This window comes from Fistularia commersonii, chromosome 10 (genome assembly GCF_037954325.1).
Source record: "Fistularia commersonii isolate RoL2024-O1a breed Wild chromosome 10, RoL_Fcom_v1.0, whole genome shotgun sequence".
Lineage (NCBI taxonomy): Eukaryota > Metazoa > Chordata > Actinopteri > Syngnathiformes > Fistulariidae > Fistularia > Fistularia commersonii.
Window position 1 is genome coordinate 18,000,407 of NC_141293.1, and position 24,372 is coordinate 18,024,778.

The 24,372-nt window shown below is 41.3% G+C and overlaps 1 protein-coding gene across 3 annotated transcripts; it reads right to left on the reverse strand.

Moving 5' to 3' along the window:
* Positions 1 to 3,961: 3,961 nt before the first annotated feature.
* mvp (major vault protein) lies at positions 3,962 to 23,871 on the reverse strand. 3 transcript variants are annotated; one of them, XM_086154171.1, is made up of 17 exons: positions 23,786 to 23,871; positions 18,624 to 18,801; positions 15,556 to 15,751; positions 15,227 to 15,350; positions 14,991 to 15,122; positions 14,791 to 14,885; positions 13,014 to 13,250; positions 12,797 to 12,922; positions 9,479 to 9,685; positions 9,173 to 9,408; positions 8,892 to 9,089; positions 7,842 to 7,986; positions 6,969 to 7,180; positions 6,043 to 6,159; positions 5,783 to 5,909; positions 5,135 to 5,323; positions 3,962 to 5,031 (listed from the first exon to the last, which is right to left on the reverse strand). In XM_086154171.1, the coding sequence occupies exons 2-17, from the start codon at positions 18,785 to 18,787 to the stop codon at positions 4,909 to 4,911; spliced, it is 2,628 nt and encodes an 875-aa protein (XP_086010297.1). In that variant the 5' UTR covers positions 18,788 to 18,801; positions 23,786 to 23,871; the 3' UTR covers positions 3,962 to 4,908. The 3 variants fall into 3 exon arrangements, with proteins under 3 accessions (XP_086010297.1, XP_086010298.1, XP_086010299.1); XM_086154172.1 differs by lacking the exon at positions 23,786 to 23,871 and adding an exon at positions 21,272 to 21,380; XM_086154173.1 differs by lacking the exons at positions 18,624 to 18,801; positions 23,786 to 23,871 and having other exon boundaries at positions 15,457 to 15,590.
* Positions 23,872 to 24,372: the final 501 nt, after the last annotated feature.

Consider the following 24,372-nt stretch of genomic DNA (forward strand, 5'->3'; position numbering starts at 1 on the left):
GCCTCTGGGTCTCATCAATCCATCTGAGCCGCGGCAAGGAAGGAAGGAAGGACTGTCTCATCTTAAAATCTAAATTTAAAATTTGAGCGTTCTGGTCTGCACGCTTGTCATCGCTTTTTTTTTTAATTTATTTTTTTTTATTGCGTTCTGGGAACGATCCAGAAAATTTGGTCCAAACCGATTTTTGGGTGTCGCCGCCCGACAGGGTTTGACGGTGACTCTACGTTGTTGACGTTCACGTAGTTTTCTGGACATGTTTTGCATTTCTAAGCCCTTTTTAAAGGGGGATTAAAGTGTTAAATGTCGCTTGCAGTGCAAGGAAATAACAATATATATAAAATAATATAATAATATGGCTAATATAATATAATAATATAATATGGCTATAAGACTTTTTAATTCCTCTGCCCTCAGCCGCAGGGAATCTTCAAATCTTTGTAGTTACAGTTAACAGTTAAGACAATTTATATTTGATTGTATTTCTTATTCTTCCTCCTTTCTACTATTATCTATTACTGTTATGTTTTGACTTGAAACTCTGGCACAACAATTTCCTTCGGGATTAATAAAGTTGTTCTCATCTCATCTCATAATAATAATAATAATATAATAATATAATGTAATGTAATAAAATATAATATAATAATATAATATATAATATAACATAATAATGATATAATAAGATAAGATAAGAACAACTTTATTAATCCCGAAGGAAGTTGTTGTGCCAGAGTTACAGAAAATATAACAGTAATAGATAATAAAAGACAAGGCAGAATTAGAAATAAAAATAAACTATAAACTATAAAGCGTCTCAGTGAAACTCTAAAGTGTCTTAGTAAACAAGTGATAAAACTATAAGTGTCTTAGTAACAAGTGAGGTAAGGAGTGCACAATAGTATGATAATAATAATAATAATATATATATATATATATATATATATATATATATATATATATATATATATATATATAAAATAAGAATTTTCTGCCACTGTAACACAACACAGTATTAGGAATATAAAGATAGGCAGGTTTTGAATGGTTTTAGCCGCATATTTGTATTCATTTATTTAAATATTGTCATTTAGCCGCACTTTTTCGCCCAGCGTTGATCGTCTTGATGATCCTGTCGTTCATGTTCATTTTCAATTACTTTTACCTACTTTACATTTAATTTTATACCGACGGTCTGATATATTTCACTTATTTTGTCATCTATCAGCCCTTTATTATTGCATTCTGAATTGCACGTGTCTGCAAATGCGCCTTCAGTTGCCGGGAGGTTTATTTCATTCGTCCGGAAGTCATTAGAATGGAAATAAGAACGACAGATTATTAGCGGGGAGTCCGCTTCATTTCTTCCAGGACCGAAGCCCGTTGTCATGGCGACCGTCGGCAAGGGAAGCAGACGGGGATGCCGGGACGAGGCTTCCAGTAACAGGGAGAGGACCGATCTTTCTCTCCCGTCGCTTCATTTGAATTTCACATTCTTATAAATAATTAAGAGAGTCCACCGCCGCGGCTGCAGGGAGGGAGGCGAGGGGATGCCAGGAAGAAAACGTCTGAAAAACAAGAAGCAACACGGGGTGTTTCAGGAGAAAACAAAGAGGGAGGCAGTGTCATAATGCAGTGTGCTTAGAAGGGGAGGGCGAGAACATAAAGCATCGCAACTGCTGAAACAATGGAGGAGGAAAGAATTAAGATCGAATCGATACGTTACGATGAGCGTCGACGTAAAGGATGAAAATAAATCAGACGTAAAGGATGTGGAGGAAGCTGGAGAGTAACTTAAAATCTTATTGCTTTATGCTAAATAAAAGCAAAAGTGAAAGGGAGAGAAAAAATTGCAATAATTCATTAAATGGTATTATTTGGTTATCAGCTAAAATAAATCCAGATGTATATATTCATTTAACTCTTTACCCACCACTGTTTGAAAGCAAATGAATCTTTAAATCCTCTCAGACATTGTTTGTTTTAGTTTCATATCTTCAAAAGTACTTTTCATGAATAAATAAATGAACACATGAATAAGTGAAAAATAGGTTGCTTTAAAATAGTAATGTTATTTTACATTTTTAAATAGCGCTACACTCATGTGTTGTCCAAGTTGATATGACTTGCTTATTAGAACGGCATAAATGATCAAGTCACAAGCTAAAAGTTATTATATAATCATTATATTCTTGATTCAAAGTAATGTATGAAATTATGACACCTTTGGTTTATACAATCTTAATGTTTTAACAAAAAGCAATGTATTACCACATAACATTCACTGACAGAAGAATAAATGGTTGAATTTTTTTTTGAAGTTAGATTTTAATAGCATTGTACGATAAATACCAGCTAAAATTGACAAAAAAATTGAAAAACATTTTGATTTTTTTTTTCATTTTTTGTGGTAAAAGCAGTATTTTAACCATTTTGAAGCCAAAAAAAAGCAACTTCTGCTCTTAATTTCTTATTATTTTGCATCATGTTAGCCCGAGTGCTTGCTAAATTTGCACGACTTTAACTACAGTTTTGACAAGTTTAAATTGTTTATTTTTTTTAATCTTAGCCACGAACAGCCGCGTTTACTTGGAACAAAATAAAAAGCGCAGCGGATGCAACAGAAACGTCGGCCATCTTCACGCAAGACCTTCCGCAGGCTGAAACTTTCAGCTTCTTTCCCTTTCCAGGAAAAAAACGGTATATTTCAGAGAAAACCAAGGCGGAGAGGTCAAAGCGGAGGCCGCAGATCAGGGGCGATAAGGAGGAAACTGGATGAGAGGGGACGGCCGAGGGGAGGGCGGCCAACCTGGAGGGATTTCATTAGTTGCGCTGACTGAATTATCCGATCAATGGATTGAATTAAACGGGAGTCGCCTCCTTTTGCCCGATCTGGATCTGCATCTGGATCTGCATCTGCATCTGCTCGCCCTCCTGCCGTCCTGACGCCTGAGCAGGGGACGGTTTCACTTCGACCGACCCCTCGTGCAGATGGAGAAACACTCTTTTTTAATGATTAAAATCTACATTATAAACTTCGGTACGGGATCAAGATGGTAAGCTAATCATTTAGGCAACATGTTATTGCAAGAGATTCTATTTGCATAGTGTTTGCTGCAGAAATATTCAACTATTACGATAAGTTATGTGTGAATACGCTGCTTTTAGTTAAAATATTTCCTTTACATAATAATATCTGCTCATATTTTCACATGTAATAATTCCATTCATTTAAATATAAATTTCATTTGTGACTTTTAAGCAACTATGTTGTTATATAATTACTTTTAGCTCATGACCTAAATATTGATAATCACTACTAGCTTATTCAATTTTGGATTTTAGTTGTCAATGAGTAGTTGTGATCTGAAAATTAAGGAGAAAATAATTACTGGAAATAAACAATGTAAAATAAATGAAAAATATTTAAAAAAAAAAAAAGTACAGAAATTGGGTTATTAGTATGCATTTCTTTCATTTTTTTTTTAAAGAAAAAGAGCTTCATCTAGTGGACAAGGAGAAAAATGCAGGGTTTGTTCAGATTCAGTTTCAAACTGCAGCCAGGAGGTTAATCAAATTATTCTTGGAAAATGTACTGCAACCACAACATGGATGAATGAATGTCAATTTAAAGAGAGCACGATTTATTGGATTAGGGATAAACACATTTATCCTGTTTTTATATTATGATGGAAATATCAATTTTTAAGGTCAGTTATGTCAAAACAACACAGATGTCACTTCTGGTTATCAGGGTTATCATGAGGGAACGTTTTATCCTGAGCGAAATCTGCCGCCGTTCACTGGATCTAATTTCTCTTTTCAAAAAACTTAAACTTTGTTTTATAGGAAATTTGTGTCTTGTTTGAAACACTGGAAATATGTCAAAAAAAAAACATGTCACGATTGTCAAGCTCCTCGACGGTAACCTGAACGATGAATTCTCTGACTCTTCACGCACGCAGAAGGCTGAAGAATTCTTTATTTTTATTTCTCTGACACAGAAACAAAATCCTTCATATGCAAACGTTTTTCCCTCGGTTTTATCCATAAACTGAATGTTCATCGATAGTTTCAGACAAAGTGTTTATAGGCACTTCTTATTTCTCTATATCTATATCCATATATTCTAAAGCAGATATACACATTATATATATATATGTGTGTGTGTGTGTGTGTGTGTGTATGCATGGCTTTATATATGGCTATATATATATATATACATATATGTACATATATATGCATAGGTATGTATATGCATATCTATGCATATATACATATATATGTCTGTGTGTGTGTGTATATATATATATATATATATATGTGATTCGCTGTGGCGACCCCTGAAGGGAAAAGCCGAAAGAAGAATGTGCATATATGCATTAGTATAATATGCACATATGAGTATATATGCATATTATATAAATATACATATACATATATATATATATATACACACACACACACATATATATATATTATATATGCACATTCTTCTTCTTTCGGCTTTCTTCATCTTCTTTCGAATCTATCTATCTATCTATCTATATATATATATATATATATACACACACTGACATTTATAATGTGTGTATATATATATATATATATATATATATATATATGTTTGCAGCCATAATTGAGTAATAATTAATTCCATTCATTGAATTCTGTTATTTCCTTATTTCCCGTCAGTTTTCACTGGGTTCCTTTGCGGTTCCATTTCGGGTCAAACGACATGCGACCCGAGAGAGACGTTAAAAGAAGCGGTAACCTGTTTGAACGCTAATATACAGACCAGCAGCAGTTTGAAAACATGAAAACATTCCCAGTCGGATTCGCCACCTCCAGAAACGGCACGTGTGTTTTCTCGTTAAATCGCGTTACGAAACAAAGAAAACCTTTCTAGGGTTAAACCTGGCCCTGGTCCTGGAGGGCCCCCAGGAGCCCGCTGGCCGTGGCGAACAGGTTGACGGGCGCCGACCCGTCGGTGATGAGCGTTGACTTCAGTCCCAGAGCCTGAAGCATCTTCACCTGGGGTCCAGAGAGCCGGGCGTTACAAAAATCGTATCCGACCCCGACGGTTTCCTATTTCGGTGTTTTTACGCGATGCATTTATGAAAACGTTTCTCGGCACCTGCATCTCGGGTCCGGCTCGCGCCATGGCGACCAGCGTGTCGCCTCCCAGGCTCTCCACCAGCTGGCTGAAGCGGCCGCTCTCGATCTGCGCCAGACGCTGCTGTTTCTCCACCTCCAGCTCGTCCATTTGCTTCTTGTAGTTCAGCTCCTGCTGGCGGGCTTTGGCCAGACGCTCCAGCTCCGCCTCCTGCACGCCACAGCGTTGCACGAAAAAATATGTAATATTTCCCATCATTTTCCTGACGTTTTTTTTTTTTTTTTTTTGGTTATCATTTGACTTGTCTGATTTTTTTTGAGGTGATTTCATACATTTGGAACTCACTCAGTTATTCTAGTTAAAAACAACCAACAACTTTTTGTTTGCAAACTTCAGTTTGATGTATTTTATCTTGTAAAATCCACATTGTTGTAGCTTTTTTTTTTTTTTTTATTTCAACGATTGTCGAACAACTTTCTTTGTAATTTGAAAAACAGGAATTTAAAAAAAAAATTTATTAAGAAATTGGAATTTGCTGCCAGTAAAGGAGTATTAAACAGACGAAGAAGAGAAAAATAAACCGGTATTGTTGCACCGATTCATGATTCATATTTTTCCCTGATTTATTAGCTAATGTGACTTTTCAAGGTCGGCGTTGATGCGACGCACCGCTTCGATCCTCTGCGCCTCAGATTTGAGTTTGGCCTCGTTCACCGCCGCCTCCCCCTGGATCCGAGCCGCCTCCGCCCGCGACTGAGCTTCGGCCTTCGCGGCGCCGGTGCTTTCCACCGCCGCGCTTCAACACACCAGAGCCGATCACTCACTCCCGATCATCAATTCCCAAATCCTCCCAGTGACCCCGTGCTTTTTTTTTTTTTTTCTTTGTCCGGAAAAACGTCTTTCGAATCGTGACGGGTGACTCCCTCTACCTGAGCGCCTCCAGCTCCAGCAGCTCCTTCCTGGCTCGCTCGGCCTCCGCCTGGTCGGTGATCTTCTGCCGCTCCAGCTTCCCTCGAGCCTCCTGCTCCAGACGCTCCGCCTCGTGGCTGCAAACCAGCAGACGGAGACTCTTTTTTTTTTTTTTTTTTTAACACCGACTGGAAAAATGTCGGGATTAATTTATCTAAAACCGCTTGGCTGTGTGACATTCTAGTAATCATATTAAAACTGGTCTTAACAATATCATTTACGGATTTAAATTTCACAGTAAACAAAAGAGCTGACAATCAGGGACAGTGCGGCTTTTTTTTTTTATGTAAAAATTTTCAACATGAGTGTTAAATCATGTTTGTATGCTAGTAATAAGTGGAAGTTAGCCTTCCGGATAACTAGCACTTATCTCGTTAGTTAGTATAATTAACTATTTTGCATCAGGACTGCATCTCCAAAAAGCGCAGTTGTCTTGGTGAGGTAATATCATATTAAAAAAGTACCTCTTTACAATTCTTATATAAGTTTTGTTTTGCAACTAACAGGATATTTAAAGCCAACTGAAATAATCTGTTTTTTTAAGGTCATTAAACTATGTTTCAGATAGTACAGTAAAAAAGCAAAACATGTATTGAACATGAAGGAAGAAATTGAACTTGAAATTGATCTATAAATAAAAAAAAAAAACGATACGAAAAAAAGATCAATCACCTCATTTCTAAGTCGAGGAAAATAACAGGAAAAAAAAGAAGACATGAAATCATTCGATAAAAATTCAAAATCAAACCAGCAATTTTTGTTATCATACCTCATTTCTACAAACAGTCAAACCTCATTTGTTCGTTATAATTGTGTCTTCCGACTCAAATGCACGTTTTGCTAAGAAACCACAGGGTGTGAATGCGTGTGTTTGTGCGCGTCGAACCGAGCGGCGGCCTCCTGAGAGTTGGTTGTGATCTCGATGGCGAGCTGGACGCTCTTCTGCAGGGCGTCCCGGGTCCTCTGGTCGACGGGCTCCACCGACTGGATGTCCACGCTGCTGATCACCAGGTGATTCTGCGGAAAGCTCAGGCTGGGACGGACCGCCAGCTTCTCGTCGAAGCCGAACACGGCCGAGCAGATGATCCGGTTGGAGTTCTGACGGATGTACGTTTGCAGGACGGTTGCAAAAAAAAAAATTGTAAAGCACGACGTCTGATTGGGATACACAGGACTGTCTCCGAAGTTTTGAATATTGTGCTTAAAGTTCTTTATCTTCTGTAATGCAATTAAAAAAAAAGGTGTGTGTTACACCGGAGCACACACACACGCTGATGCTTGAGCTGCCCCAGATCAGGTTAGGCACCAAGTTAGGCTATGCAGTGTGTGTGTGTGTGTGTGTGTGTGTACATATGTGTACATCTTTGTCCTAAAAAAAAAAAGAAAAACTAACCCCATCTTACTGTTCTGTATATTTCCTGTGCATCTTGTATTTGCAAGTGTTATTTGCAGTGTTTATGTCCTCTATTGTAAGTTGCTTTGGATAAAAGCGTCTGCCAAATGTAATGTAATGTAACAAAAATACTTTTTCATGATATCCTAATATTTAGAGATGGGATTTTTCAGTTTTCTTAAGACGTAAGTCATAATCGGCAATATTGAAATAATAAAAGCCTTGCAATATTTCAGTTGTAATGAATCCAGAATGTATGAAATTTTTAGTTTTTGTAATTGCATGACAGAAGATAAAGAACTTTATCACAATATCCTAATTTTCTGAGACAATCCTGAATTTAGAGATGGGTTTTCTTGGACGAACCTTGTGGAAATCATCAAACTGCACCGCGGCGACCGCCCCTCTGATCCGGGAGGCGATAGCTTTGCAGGCGTCTCCCACGAAGTCCGGCACGGAGAACAAGGCGGCCGCGACTGCGTGCTCCACCGGCTGCTTGATGTCAAAGTGCCTGCACCAACATTGTTGTTATTATTATTGCAAAAAAAAAAAAAAAAAAAAAAAAAAAGCAATTAAAAAAAAAAGCGGGGGGGGGGTCTGAAATGTTGCTAAACTTATCAATTAAGTGTTTTTATTTTTTAAGATTTATCAATTAAGTGACATGGAAGCACACATTTTGATTGGCTGGCAGCGTCACATGGGCCGAGAAGCAAAGAAGCGCCGTCTCAACGTTGCCCATTGAAGACAGCAGGAAAACAGACACGGATAAACTAAACTTTTAGTCCTTTTGCATTTACACACAAGCCAGAGAGAGGAGAAACAAGTTTCCGTAACAACTTGAGCATTTCCTGGACATTTTTTTCCCCTCTATTTCCATGTTTTCCACAGCTGGAAACGCATGGGAGCACTGCATTGTGATTAAAACAACATTCTGATTGGTCTTGAGTTTGATTTTCATTTTACCGTATTTTCACGACCATAAGGCGCACCGTACTAAAAGGCGCAGTGTCAGTTATGTGTGCCATTATTGCATTAACACACACATAAGGTGCACCTGATTATAAGGCGCACCTGATTATAAGGCGCGGGCTTTATATTCAATCCACGCCCACACTTCCCCCTTTAATGTTCTCATGGTGTCCTCTACTACGTCCACCTTACAACAACACACACAAGCATACAAGTGTGCGTATTTAAAAACAGAGCTGGAGCTAAACTGAGTTCGGTATTTACATTTTTTTTACTGGTAATCGTCATCAATCAAACCCATCCAAGTCCTCATCCTCTGTTTCTGATTTGAACATCTGCGCTAAATCTCCATCCAACATGCCGGGTTCACTTTCTTCACTGTCAGAGTCACAAAATCCAATTTATGAACATTTTAATTCTTGTTTGATTAGCCTGAAAGTAGGTTACCAGTTGTAAGACAGCTGCAGCTGCAGCCGGGCGTGGTCGGCCGTCTCTATGGTGATGATGTCGGTGCAGAAGTCGGGTCCCAGGAGGAGGCAGACGGCCTTGATGACGTTGGCCCTCTTGGGTTTGTCCCCGGACAGCGAAAGCACGGTGAAGTGCTCGTCGGGACCGAGCATCACCATTTCGGGCCCGAACACCACTCTGAGGGGCGACCGGGTCAAACGGCGGCTCGCTCAAAAAAAAAAAAAAAAAAACGACGGCGGACGAGAGAAGCCGGAGCTCACCTGGCCTTCTTCTCTCGGTAGTCGTACACCTGGACGGCGGCGTTGTGGGGGACCCTGTAAGACACGACCCGGGTCTTGTCTCTCGGCGAGACCTCGCCCGGCGCCCCCCGCCTGGAACGATCCGCCAGCGGGTCGTGCGGCGACGCCAGCAGGGCTTCTACGTTGGCGGGAAGCTCCTTCTGCCACAGCTCCTCGTCCTGAGTCAGCATGTAGGTGTGACCGATGACGGCGCGCACCTGAGGGCCGGGGAAATGACGGCGTTCACGTCAACGAAGCGATCCGAGACCAGGGGGTTTTTCCCGTTACCTTTCCGGTCTTGATGTCCCGGACGTAGATGCCCTCGTTCTCGTCCAGCGGGATGGCCTGACGTCTCAGCATCACCTCCACGGTGGCGGGGGGGACGTACTCGATGGGGCCGCGCAGCATCCAGCGGTCGCCGGGGCGACGTAAGACGCCGCTGCGCCGCGAGCGCTTTGCTCGCTCCGCCTCATCGGCCTCTTCCTCCGCCTCGCCCTGGTGGAGAGCGGGGAAGACGGACGCGTCTCTGAAAGGAAGCGCCTTCGGACGGCGTCGGATTGTATAACAACACACGACTCGGAGCGACCTGACGTGCATCTGTGCTGCTTCCACGACCTCAATACATCACTAACTAACTCTGCTGTCTTTCTTTATACTCGCTGGTCTCAGCCTGCCTGTTTTTCTTGATTTATTTTATTCTTGTCATTGCTATTGTCACTATTTATATTGTCATTTAGTTCTGATTCACCCTTACTGTTCCTTCACGTTGTCCATTATTATCCCTGATGTTGCCGCTTTTTATTTATTCGTGGATGTCTCGCTATCGGTCTATTTATATCTATTTTCATATCTATTCATTTATTCATTTATTTTATTTTATTTTTTTTGATGTAACTATTACGCTGCTGTGACAAAGGAATTTCCCCTATGTGGAGCAATACATTTTTACCTTATCTGATCTTATATTAAATATAGTTATAACAGTCGTCTCATGACAATTTACATTAAAAGCATGTATTGAAAAGCAGTCATACATCTATATACACTGCTCGAAAAAATAAAGGGAACACTTAAAAAACACATCCTAGATCTAAATGAATGAAATATTCTTATGAAATACTTTGCTCTTTACACAGTTGAATGTGCTGACGACAAAATCACACAAAAATGATCGATGGAAATCAATTGTATCAACCCATGGAGGTCTGGATTAGGAATCACACTCAAAATTAAAGTGTAAAAACAAACTCCAGGCTGATCCAACTTTGATCTAATGTCCTTAAAACAAGTCCAAATGAATCTGTGTTGCTTCCTGAGTGGAAACTATGATTTCACACAAGTGGGATTGACTTGGAGTTACATTGTGTTGTTCAAGTGTTCCCTTTATTTTTTGGAGCAGTATATTAATATTCACAATAATTCACTTTTTTTAATTCATTTTTTCATACCAAATGAAGGTGGTTAGCACCTCCACCCAACAGCAAGCCTGACCGTGCAATAAGCAGCAAATATGATGAATCAATATTTAAATCAATTGGTTGTGAAATGTAGGGTAAATATGGTAAATACTAAGCAAAACATTAAAAAATAAACAAATAAAATAAAATAAAACAAATAAAACAACAAAAAGCAGCATAACAATGGATACCATTTGAAATGTACACTGCTCAAAAAATAAAGGAAAAACTTAAAAAACACATCCTAGATCTAAATGAATGAAATATTCTAATGAAATACTTTGCTCTTTACACAGTTGAATGTGCTGACAACAAAATCACACCAAAATTATCAATGGAAATCAATTGTATCAACCCATGGAGGTCTGGATTAGGAATCACACTCAAAATTAAAGTGTAAAAACAAACTCCAGGCTGATCCAACTTTGATGTAATGTCCTTAAAACAAGTCCAAATGAATCTGCGTTGCTTCCTGAGTGGACACTATGATTTCACACAAGTGTGACTGACTTGGAGTTACATTCAAGTATTCCCTTTATTTTTTGGAGCAGTATATTATCTGGCTAGACAAGCTCACAGATCTTTTTTGAGTCGGTAAAATTCATGAATGAAATTCTCCCTTTGGTCGACAAAACCATTTGAACGAACCGCTGAAAAGACTTCACATTAGCTTTATCTGTTTTATTTCCAATAAGACAGTTGTATCGTCTTACTTTAGCAAATAGATCCAACACACTTCAACTGCTTCGCACTCGGATTTAGTGCCACCGATTATCCATTTAAGCGGTTTATTCTCTGGATACATGCAGGAAATGTGTGTTTTATCTGTCACTCGACTCAGTGAGCTCATTCGACAGCGGCAATAACTGTGCAGAGGAAATACAGTGACCTCACTGCATTACTTTGCATGTCAATGACACACATTTGAATCAAATACCGATCTTCCGTGAAGAGAATGACCAAATGTAATCGTGAATTTCAAACAGTTGTTGGTCAAACTTCGATTTAAGGCAATTAGCGATGGCTCGAGATGACGGATTCGCCATTTTTCTGTATAAAACACCTGGAAACAGACGTAACAGACTAATAACCGGATACGTTTCGCTGCCTTCGACCGCGGGAGCATGAAAATCTGCGATCTCATCCGGCCAGAACCCTTGAACACACACACGGCGTCTAAACTCTAACCCTGTGACACACCTTTACTTCATACATACATACACCTTTTGTTTTCCAGGACAGGTTGGCGGGCGGCCCGACACACCTCAATGTGAAGACAAAGTCTGACTTTCTTTCTTTTTTTTCCAGCAAGTCATTGTGAGTCACACAAGAACCGCAGGGAATTCTCAGTTGATGGAGCTGCTCCTCTAAAGAAACTTTATTGTAGTTTATTGTAGTTTTGTATTGTATTGTAGTGTAGTATTGCAGTTATTGTAGTTTATTGTAAACTTTATTGCTCCTCGAAAGAAAGTTTATTGTAGTTTTGTATTGTAGTTTTGTATTGTATTGTATCGTATTGTATTGTATTGTAGTTTATTGTAAACTTTATTGCTCCTCTAAAGAAACTTTATTGAAAACTAAAGAAACTTCAGTGCAAAGGCAGGCACAAAACCAATGCACTTTTCTGCTCAAGACAATTGGAAAAAAACAAAAAACAAAAAATCTTTTTTCTTTTTTTTTTTTCTCCCCCCAACCCATGGATTCCCATTCATCTTGATTAATTCCACCATATCTTATTTTAAAATAAAAACGGGAGCAAAACCGAGCAGAAGCATTTTATCGAATTACCGGTAAGTGCATGTCGTCTTAAACGAATTGATTTGACATATTGTGTATCCTGCTCACATCTGTATTTTACTCAGCAAATTCATAACAAAATTCATGAATATATAAAAGATTAATTACCTAAAATTGTAATGACGATTCGGCGTGAAATAAAAAAAATTTAAAAAAGGGGAAAAAACACAGAAATGAGCAAAAAATTATCAAAAAAAACAAAAAACAAAAAAAAAAAAAAACTCAAGGATATTAGGTAATATTACGATTGCAAAATCAGTAAAAGCGATGAAGTGACGACAGCGGTACTTGGTGAATTTAAATGCATTTTTCCAAGCACCGGTCTTAACTCCCTGTCTTAGAGTGTTTGTACCTCTTCGGTGTCATGGAAGGCCTGGACGGCTCGGAGGACAAGCCCTTCCTCCTCCGACAGCACGTACACGTCCTGGATGCCTTGTTCCAGGTGCTCGCCGGGCTGCAGGAAGAACGAACGCTCTCCCTGAAGGAGACGAAGCCGTCAGACCCCCGGAAGGCTCGGACCGCATCGGGCCGAACCTCGAACCCCGAACCCGAACCCGAACCCACCCTACCTTCACCACCCTCTTCTGGCCGAGTTGAGGCTTCCCGTCGAGTCCGACCGGGTCCAGGACCACGCAGTACTGCCTGCTGCTCAGGGTGGTCACGTTCACCACGCCGACCACTTCCTCGGCCACGGATGGGATGTGAGCCTCCCGGTCCGCCATGGTGACCAGCCACTCCTCCCCCGTACGCCGATCCCGCCCGCCGGCGTCCTTGAAGGGACGCAGGGCGCGGACGTGTAGCGCTTTCTAGAACGGGAAGAAAGTCGAGCCGATTTATGCGTCATCGTATCGTCAAAAAAGGCCTGAATTCTCCTTGTTTGATCTGAAAAGTTTCGGTGAATTTGCGCTGGATTCCATCACGACTACGGATGGAAATTAGCGATGAGCTATAATCTGGTACAAACATCTCTGCCTCTGTGCTTAATGTGATTGTACACTGTCTTAATAAACTTCTAAACAAACAAACAAATGTTAAAAATGACGATAAAAGACGGACATAGAGGTTGATCAAATACGACAGGGATACTTATTTTCCCGTTTGCGGTGATTCTCCCATTTATCTATTCTTCTGGATAACTTCCGTGTCCACCTTGTTCTCAGACTTTAGATAAAAATCAGATAAATATGGTGCCAAATCCCAACATAGTTGTGTCTCAACACTTTTTCCCCAAACTCTTGAAAATGATTGACAGAAACCCGCCAAGCTCAATGCGGAAGGCCTTCTGTCGTGATCAGTTTGTGTAAAAAGATAGAAGTGCATGATGGGATATCCCTCAGAAGAGTACAGCCCGAACTATACGTTTTCTCAAAAAGTAAAGATTCAAGCCTTTTCTTAAACAAAGAGATATACACTATAGGGCCAAAAGTATACGTTCACCTGCCTTGACTTGCATATGAACTTAAGTGACATCCTGTTCCTAATCCATAGGGTTCAGGATGACGTGGGTCCACCCTTTGCAGCTAGAACAGCTTCCGGTCTTCTGGAAGGCCGTCCACAAGCTTCAGGAGGGTGTTGATGGGGATTTCTGACCGTTCTTCCAGAAGCACATAAGTGATGTTGAACCAGAAGGCCTGGCTTTCGGTCCCGGGTTGAGGTCGGGACTCTGTGCAGGCCAGTCGGACTCTGTCATCCATGTGTTTCTGGATCTTGCTTGGTGTCCGAAAAGGAAGGGTCCAGCAAGGATCCAAAGTTGGGAGTATGGAATTGTCCAACATGTCTTGGTATGCTGAAGCCCAGCTCCTGAACCCCACACCATAATCCCCCTCCCACCGAACTTCACACGTGGCACAGTGCGGTCATACAAGTCACGTTCCTCTGGCGACCGCCAAACCCAGACTCGTCCATCAGATCGGCAGATGGCGAGGCGTGATTCTTCACTCCAGCAAAGGCGTCTCCACGGCTCTAGAGTCCAGTGTCGGCGTGCTTTACGCCACTGCACTGCATTGCTTGGTGACGCCTGGCTTGGATGCAGCTGCTCGCCCATAGAGGCCCTTCTATGAAGCTCTCTGCGCGCTGTTCTTCAGCTCATCTGAAGGCCACATGAAGTTTGGTGGTCTGTGGCCATTGACTCAGCAGAAAGTTGGCGACCTCTTCGCGGATACATGGCCTAGCATGTTGAATTGCTGGGCTCACTCCCATGCTTGATTTCATAAACAGGGAAGTTCTTGGAACACCTGATTCCGGTTATTTGGATGGATGAGCGAATACTTTTGGCCATTTAGCGTATTTACAAGTGAACCGCAACCTGAATGGATACTGGATTACAACGGCGATCTTTCGGGTCACCTTGTCGGTCAGGATGAAGGCGTTGACGATGTCGATGACCTCTTCGTGAGCTCCTGGAAGGTACGCGCCAACTTTACTCACCAGCCACTCCTCACCTGCAGCAGATATAGCCCAAAAAAAAAAGCAAAAACATTTAATTAGTGAGTCAGAATGCGCTGATTTAAAAATACACTCCGGATGTACCAATCGGAAAGTCAGACCTGTGACCCTGTGAGTTCCACTGCGGTCCATTCCTTCCTTGCGAGCTCTCAGCCTGATGGCTTGGTTCTCTCGAATCACCGTCGCCTTGATGCTCTCCACAACTGCGACCTCCTTCCTCGGGATGTAGGTCCCTGCACCCCAACATCACGGGGTGACCCTTTTCGAACGCGTCTCGCTGTCGAGTCTTGCAAAGCTCAACTGTGAGGAGATATCTGAGATTTTTCGGAAAACATACCGGGACCTTCGAACAACCACTCATCTCCCGCCACTCTCTTCTCCTCTCCGGCTTCTTGGAAGTCCAGCAGCGCCTGCAGGCGCAGGGCAGTGTCGGGGTACACGATCTGCAGAGGCGTCACCTCCTGACGCCGAAAAGACAAGAGAAGCAAAAGCAACATGTACGTCATAATTTCAGAGACTTTTATTCAGGAGACTGTAGTTTTAAAAAAACAAAAAGGAGAGAAACACCGATAAACAGAATGAGTCCGGCATCGTCCGATGGAGTTTTTGCCGAGTTTGAGCTCCTCAGTTTCAGCCGAATGCTACGTGATGGGGGTTTATCTGCACCTCCTGGATCTCCTCTCCTGGATAAAGCGGGAAGGGCTCCTGGGTCAGACGGATCTCCAGGTCGGCGTGACGGAGCTTGGCCTGGCCCGACTCGTCGAACAGGACCTCGCCTTGGTGATCGCGGGTGACGGGGTTGGAGACGACGCAGTAGTGACGAGGCGGCACCGTAATCATCCGAATCGGGGAGAAGAGAACTCTGGGAACGACAGATACCGGCCGGCAAGAGGTCATCCGGGTGTTCAAATTCCTCCGGAACTTTCCTTCAATCGCTATCTCAGCCGCTTATATACTGGAGTCGATCGATCGCCGACCAATCAGGTATGGACTCATTGATCCGTCCGTTGTCTCGTTCACATCCGTGTCTTATTTTGTCATGTTTTCTGACTGTGGGAGGAAACGCTAACCATTGCACCGCCGTGCCAGCCAGTCGGGACCTGATTTTAGGAAATAAACTGAACGACAGATATTTCAAGTTTGAATATTTCAGCATTATTTTGTTTCGTTGTTGTTGCCACATAATTATGAGGTAAGATATGAATAATAGAGTCATTCAAATTAAAGACATCAAGTTGTTTCTTTTTTTGTTCGAATCCATCTCTTATCCATTAATTTAAATAAACCTGAGAACTGATTGATATCTGAGCTTTTTAACTCATTATTCCATCATTGGGTTCTTCATTCTGCGGTTGTTTATTTTGCTTTATCGGGGGGGATTTTTACCAAATAAAACCAAAACAAGAAACAGAACAGCTACAAAACAGATAAGAAAAGATCTCTGTCTCGGCGCCCATAAAACACTTCCAGGCTTCACCGTGTGTCATTTTAATTCTTGATTTCAGATGTTAAGTTTCAAAAGCAGGCTTTTTCTAACCGAAGTTTGACTTGCTGGGTAAGTTCTGCGGGTTTTGTATTTTTCCAGTGCCCTAAACCAAGTCTTGGTGCTGTAAAATGAGACCAGTTAACGTGACACCAAAGTGTGTGTGTGTGAGCATGTGTGTGTGTGAGCCTCATTCCATTTGTCAGTTTTGAACTTGCACTTTTGAACACTTGTATCAGGACAATATTTCCTGCCGTGTCCTTTCTTCAGCCTCCTGCCCTCAAATCTTCTTCTTTTTCTTTTGTCTTTTCCCTTCAGGTGTCGCCACAGCGAGTCAACCTTCTCCATCTAACCCTATTCTTTGTATCCTCCTCTCTCACACCAACTACCTTCATATCCTCTCTCACTACGTCCATAAATCTTCTCTTTGGTCTTCCTTGAGACCTCAAATTCCAGCATCTTTCTACCAATATACTCACTCTCCCGCTCCTGTCCATGACCCAACCATCTCTGACCTTCTCTCCAAAACATCGAACATGTGCCGTCCCTCTGATAGACTCATTCCTGATCCTCTCCATCCTGGTCACTCCCAAAGAGAACCTCAACGTCTTCATCTCTGCAACCTCTAGTTCTGCCTGCTGTCTTTTGGTCATTGGAACAGTTTCTAGTCCAAACATCATCGCTGGTCTCACCACTGTCTCCTCCACCTTTCCTTTTATTCTGGCTGATAGTCTTCTATCTCTTCATACCCCTGCACTTTTCTCCACCCATTCCAACCTGCTTGGACCCGTCTCTTCACCTCTTTTCCACACTCTCCGTTGCTCTGGACTGTTGACCCCAAGTACCTGAAATCCTCCAGCTTCTTGATCTCCACTCCCTGTAGCCTCACCGCTCCACCCGAGTTCCTCTCATTCACACACATATATTCTGTCTTGCTGCGACTAACTTACATTCCTCTCCTTTCCAGAGCATACCTCCACCTCTCTAGATGTTCCTCTACCTGTTGTCTGCTCTCACTACAGATCACAATGTCATCCGCAAACCTCATGGTCCATGGGGATTCCTGTCTAACCTCATCTGTCAGCCTGTCCATCACCATTACGAACAAGAGGGGGCTCAGAGCTGATCCCTGATGGAGTCCCACCTCCACCTTGAACTTCTCTGTTACCCCTACAGCACACCATACAAATGTCTCACAGCGAGCATACATGTCCTGCACCGGTTTAACATACTTCTCTGCCACTCCAGACTTCCTCATACAATACCAGAGCTCCTCTCTTGGCACCCTGTCATATGCTTTTTCTAGGTCTACAAAAACACAATGCAGTTCCCTCTGGCCTTCTCTGTACTTTTCTATTAGCATTCTCAACGCAAATACTGCATCCGTAGTAGTTCCTCCTGCCCTCAAATCCCTTTGCTCAATCAATCAGACTTGATGCTTTGTGGTCTTTTATCTAGATGCAGATTGAGCGAGAATAAATGTTCGTACTTCCTCTTTATACCGAATTTCCCACATTTCATGTTTTTAGAAACTGAACCTCTGCGGACTGAGAGGTTTATCTGAAGTCTTTGGATGAAGAAGTGTGTAAATGAGAAGGCGGTGCAGAGAGAGGCAGCGCGGAAAGCTCTCCTGTCCGATCAATATTCAAATCAATACTCAATCGCATAATATGTTTCTGGTGATGAAGCAGCAAAATGCAGATTTTCTGTTCAATGTAATTAAATCAATGTGGGAATCAGAGAAAAATAACGGGTTATTTCAGGCCAAAGTTTTCTTCACTTAATGACTGGGTTGCAGGAAAAGAAGACGGAGCGCGTGATAAGTTTTTAAGTCTTCAAAGAGAAGATCAATATTCTGAATCTCCAGTCCCAGTGAGTATAATTTCCAACCAGAATGCCGCGTGGCAGGAAATATGACGATGATTCAGCTAAATGTGTGTTACCGGGGAAGACTCTTCATTTCAATGCCACATTAGCAAATTATCATTTAAAAAAAAGGGTAATTTTATCAACCTTAAGACAAGCAAACATAAAAATGTGAGTGAGCTACCAGCTGACAGCATCAAGGACCAAACTGCTAAAAAAGGAAATTAGGACAACGCATTAATAAACCAAATGTAATCCAAAAAGAATCTTATTTCTTTGAATTTTTTTTTTTGAATTTTTTGTTATTTCAGGTTTTTTTTTTTTTCATTTTTTTTTTTTTTTAAATCGAAATTGAAGAAACTTAACATATATGTTTCCGCCTGACCTCTCGTTGTCCTGGCGGATGTAGGTGAGCGGTCCGATCTCCACGCGGGCGATGTTGGTGTTTTGGTCCAGCACGTGGATGTAGTGGTGGGGAGGGATTCGGATGATGGACGTCTCCACCGCCCACTCCGATTCCATGGCGCGAGTTACGACTTTCTTCGACATGATCTCGGATAATCCTGCGAAAATGACACGGACGTCATGAAACGGGAAAACTTATTTTTCACTTTTCATGTATTTCTCAGATGTGATAAAAAGAATGGAAACCCAAATGGCAGCTACTTTATCCCACTTACTCTGAGTCGAATTTATGTGTTAAATTTTCAGATGGTTTTCAGTTCGGGTTTGTTTTACAGGTGAATGCGGTGTTTTTGAAATAAAGAATGGCCAAACATGTCCTGAAAGACAGTTAAGTCAATGAAAATAAACAACACTAACTAAAATAATGATTATCAAATATACATTTCCTGTCAGGTGTCACCACAGCGAGTCAACTTTCTCCATCTAACCCTATTCTCTGGATCCTCCTCTCTCACACCAACTACCTTCATATCCTCTCTCACTACATCCATAAATCTTCTCTTTGGTCTTCCTTGAGACCTCAAATTCCAGCATCTTTCTACCAATATACTCACTCTCCCGCTCCTGTCCATGACCCAACCATCTCTGACCTTCTCTCCAAAACATCGAACATGTGCCGTCCCTCTGATAGACTCATTCCTGATCCTCTCCATCCTGGTCACTCCCAAAGAGAACCTCAACGTCTTCATCTCTGCAACCTCTAGTTCTGCCTGCTGTCTTTTGGTCATTGGAACAGTTTCTAGTCCAAACATCATCGCTGGTCTCACCACTGTCTCCTCCACCTTTCCTTTTATTCTGGCTGATAGTCTTCTATCTCTTCATACCCCTGCACTTTTCTCCACCCATTCCAACCTGCTTGGACCCGTCTCTTCACCTCTTTTCCACACTCTCCGTTGCTCTGGACTGTTGACCCCAAGTACCTGAAATCCTCCAGCTTCTTGATCTCCACTCCCTGTAGCCTCACCGCTCCACCCGAGTTCCTCTCATTCACACACATATATTCTGTCTTGCTGCGACTAACTTACATTCCTCTCCTTTCCAGAGCATACCTCCACCTCTCTAGATGTTCCTCTACCTGTTGTCTGCTCTCACTACAGATCACAATGTCATCCGCAAACCTCATGGTCCATGGGGATTCCTGTCTAACCTCATCTGTCAGCCTGTCCATCACCATTACGAACAAGAGGGGGCTCAGAGCTGATCCCTGATGGAGTCCCACCTCCACCTTGAACTTCTCTGTTACCCCTACAGCACACCATACAAATGTCTCACAGCGAGCATACATGTCCTGCACCGGTTTAACATACTTCTCTGCCACTCCAGACTTCCTCATACAATACCAGAGCTCCTCTCTTGGCACCCTGTCATATGCTTTTTCTAGGTCTACAAAAACACAATGCAGTTCCCTCTGGCCTTCTCTGTACTTTTCTATTAGCATTCTCAACGCAAATACTGCATCCGTAGTAGTTCCTCCTGCCCTCAAATCCCTTTGCTCAATCAATCACACTTGATGCTTTGTGGTCTTTTTATCTAGATGCAGATTGAGCGAGAATAAATGTTCTTGAGCGAGAATAAATGTTCTAAAACTTCTTGCCTGGCAGCTCCAATTCCAGCATCCGTCTACCAATATATTCTCTATCCCTTCTCTGTCCATGACCCAACCATCTCAGTCTGGCTTCTCTGACCTTCTCTCCAAAACATCTAACATGTGCCGTCCCTCTGATAGACTCATTCCTGATCCTCTCCATCCTGGTCACTCCCAAAGAGAACCTCAACATCTTCATCTCTGCAACTTCTAGTTCTGCCTGCTGTCTTTTGGTCACTGTAACGGTTTCTAGTTCATACATCATCGCTGGTCTCACCACTGTCTTGTACACCTTTCCTTTTATTCTGGCCGAAAGGCACTACATCCTTTGCTTTCCCTTAATCCATATTCATTCATTAAGACACAGGACAAGGTGTTACAACAAGGTGTCAACAAGCCCGATACCAGCGGGTTGCCACCTCACCAGCCAGACACTGTTTACCTAAAGTACACTAACCAACGACTGCCTGATGCATATCTTCGGGGGTTTTCAAGAGGGCACCTAAAGAAGGCTTGTCCATGAAATCCAGCGTCCTGGAAACACCCCCCTCCATGCTACATGACCGTTCCAAAAGCTAACTATCTTTCTTCAGCAACCCCCCCAGCTACCATGCATCCTCTTTAGCCACAACCATCCCGATACATGTTGCTGACTCGCTCAGTCCGCGAGCACCCGACTCGGTCAGTAAGGCAATAACAGACTTTGCCACAAACCCACGACAGCCCACGTCTACAGGCCGCACCCGAGCCGTCCAAACCTCGCTGCTCTGCCTCTGCTGCCATTTCACACTCACTCATCAACTCCACCCTCGCAGGAGACAGTAAGTTTGATAAAATATACTATCCTCTCTACCCCAGACCACAGCAACAAATCCGTCCGTAGCCGGGTGCTAACTATGTATGCTGGTACCACCAGGCCCCGCCTACACTTAGCTGCCCAAAACCTGCTGTAAGTCCTTTAAATCTCGGTCTCCCTGCCTTACCTATCAGTTCAGGTCTCTCTCCTTCCTTTGAGTCCACTTTCTCATCCAGTTCACCTTTGTCACCTCCCTCTTAGACTCACAATGCATCTCTTTGGACTCCAGACAACTTTGCTGTCCTTTTCCCTGATAATGCTCTGCAGAACCTCCTCATTCCGACCTTTGGTCTTTTTTTCTTTCTTCCACCCAGATGACACACCAAACCTCTTCATACCCGCCCCCATTTATCATGCAAATATATACACTGCTCAAAAAAATAAAGGGGACACTTAAAAAAAACATCCTAGATCTAAATGAATGAAATATTCTTATGAAATACTTTGTTTTTTACACAGTTGAATGTGCTGACAACAAAATCACACAAGAATGATCAATGGAAATCAATTGTATCAACCCATGGAGGTCTGGATTGGGAATCACACTCAAAATTAAAGTGTAAAAACAAACTCCAGGCTGATCCAACTTTGATGTAATGTCCTTAAAACAAGTCCAAATGAATCTGTGTTGCTTCCTGAGTGGACACTATGATTTCACACAAGTGTGATTGACTTGGAGTTACATTGTGTTGTTCAAGTGTTCCCTTTATTTTTTTGAGCAGTATATATATGTGCATATGTATACATGGATATAGGGTATATTCATATTTATTGCTCATCTCATAGCTTACCATTGCACCACAATACCTGCTGATCGAGTTTTTTGGGGATGCAACGATACACACCAGGTATTAAACGGTCAAAAAAGCAGAATGTTAAAGTAAGAGAAAGACAAAAAAAAAAAAAACTCAAAAAGGTCTGACGCTCTAGGAGGCCACTTGGGAGGGACGTCGAAAGTTTGAAAACAATGGCAAAATGAAACGACACACCTAAGACAAATAAAGTGGACAAAGAACAGTTTTGACAAAGTAATTCATAGGTTTGATTCATAGGTTTTTACTTCACAAGGAGACATATTGGTAACGACATGTGGGGGAAAATAATAATAACAAAAAAATTGATTTTAGTATCTCAAATCTACTTTTTAGTCCTCTGATACCAAACTAGAGTTGGACAAAAATAAACAAGATGTCACCCACCAGTGCACCATCCTGACTACACTTTAAATCTATAAGTTTACCATAAGTTTTAATAGTGTGATACTGCCTTTCTATTCTTTTTTTGTTTGTTTCCAAGTGTGAGAACTGGATTCTTGGAAGTGCGATTAGTCAGGAGCTGGTTTGAGGCTATCTGTGATGACACAAATAATACTTTGTTTTTTGAAGACTTTTTTTATTCTCGGTGAAAGATGTGAGAAAAAAATAACAACAATCTCGGCAGTGATGTGACAGGAGGCATTTTTAGCAGCATCTTTCCATTCGGTGCATTGCAAGCGTCTGATATATTTTTAGTTGTAGACACTAAGAAACATGGGGGAGTCACTTTGCGTTTTGGTAACTCTAAATTTCCATTTTTTCATTTTAGTCCTTTTATGACAGATATGACCTCCTATACCTGCCCATCAGGCAGTGGTTGGAGGCAAGAGAAGGCTTTCACAACACCGCAAGATGATTGAGAGCACAAACCAGAACAACGCAACTGACCGGGCAGGTTTAAAACAAACAAAAAAAAAAAAAAACACAACAGCAAAAACGGGGTCTGGGTGTTCTGTAAATGCAAGAGAAAAGGTCCCAGGCCGAGCAGGCATAGGTAACAAACTCAAATTTAAAATTCACAAACGTCACCCTCCGTGTTGTGGAGATTAAAACATCTCACAGGAGATGTGGTTAACACCCACGCACGCGCACGTGCACGTGCACGTCGGTTTGACGTCAGCTGCCCAAATTCAGGAAGACAAAACAGCAAAGTTATATTTCTGTTTGTTTTAGGCCTGGCCAAGTTCTTCATTCACAAAAACAGAATGCATAGGTGTTTTCCCAATTTTACGTTCTTTATAAACGATATTGAATTAAACTGAAAAATACTTAAAACTTATGTAAAAATCCAAAAACTAAAAAACATACAGTTTGATGTCTGAGATTCCTTGTGAACCACCAAGTTAAATACATATTATATTCCCCTTGCAATTTACTTATGTTTTTTTTTTATTTACCTATTCATTTATTTATCTGTTTTCCTGTATTTTCTTTTTCTTAGAGCATTTAACATTGCTCACAAACCCTTAATACTGTTAACTTGTACAGTTAAGTGATTACATACGTACATATGTATATCTGTTTATACTATTTATGTTCAATAAAAATTAATTTAAAAAAAATCTGTACATTGTTACGATTCGGATGAGCGACGATTTCACGTTCTATTTCTATCAAATATAATTGCACGTAAATCGGTTAAAAATAAGGACAGTATTGAGATTTTCAAATGGACTTTGACGAGCGACGTCAGGAATTATTCTAATACAAGCAGATTAAAAATACATAAAATGAAAGACATTCGAGCTTAGCAAGAAAACAAAAAATAAAATCAAATATATATTTTTAATTGTCAACTTCTCGAGAGAATCGGTCAAACGTCTTGCCTGTGCGATCCCGATCTTGCAGCGTTTGCTGGGCTAAAGTTTCTTAAGATGGGCAGTGCCGCCGCGATGGGATCCCGGAAATATCCACGTGGCCACGTGACTACTACGTCATACGATCACGTGGTTGTTTCCAGGAAGTAAGTGCTTTTTTTAACCTTTATTGAACTTAATGTGTCAACAAACAAAACATAAACAAACAAACAAACGTGGTTAAATTCAGTCGTATGTCAGTGATATTTAACAGGCACGGGGAAACATAAAGACATTTATTTTGTTTACCGTCGATTAAATGTAATGTGAGAAGCAATGTATAATTTCAGAAAAAAAAGGAGAATATGTTTAACTCAGTGGATCTAAGGAAATGTCGTTCATAAAACGGTATATTTTTTGTTTTTCGGACTTTTCCAGAAGTTATAAAGATTTTTTTTATATATATAATTAAAAAATCGTTTTTGAAGAAGGTAAAATTGGGGGGGACATTTTTGCATTCTGTTTTCATGTACGAAGAATTTGGCCAAACCCCAAATAACATTGACATGGAGTTCATCTCTTTCGTTTCCTAAAATTACCCCAAATGTTATATAATT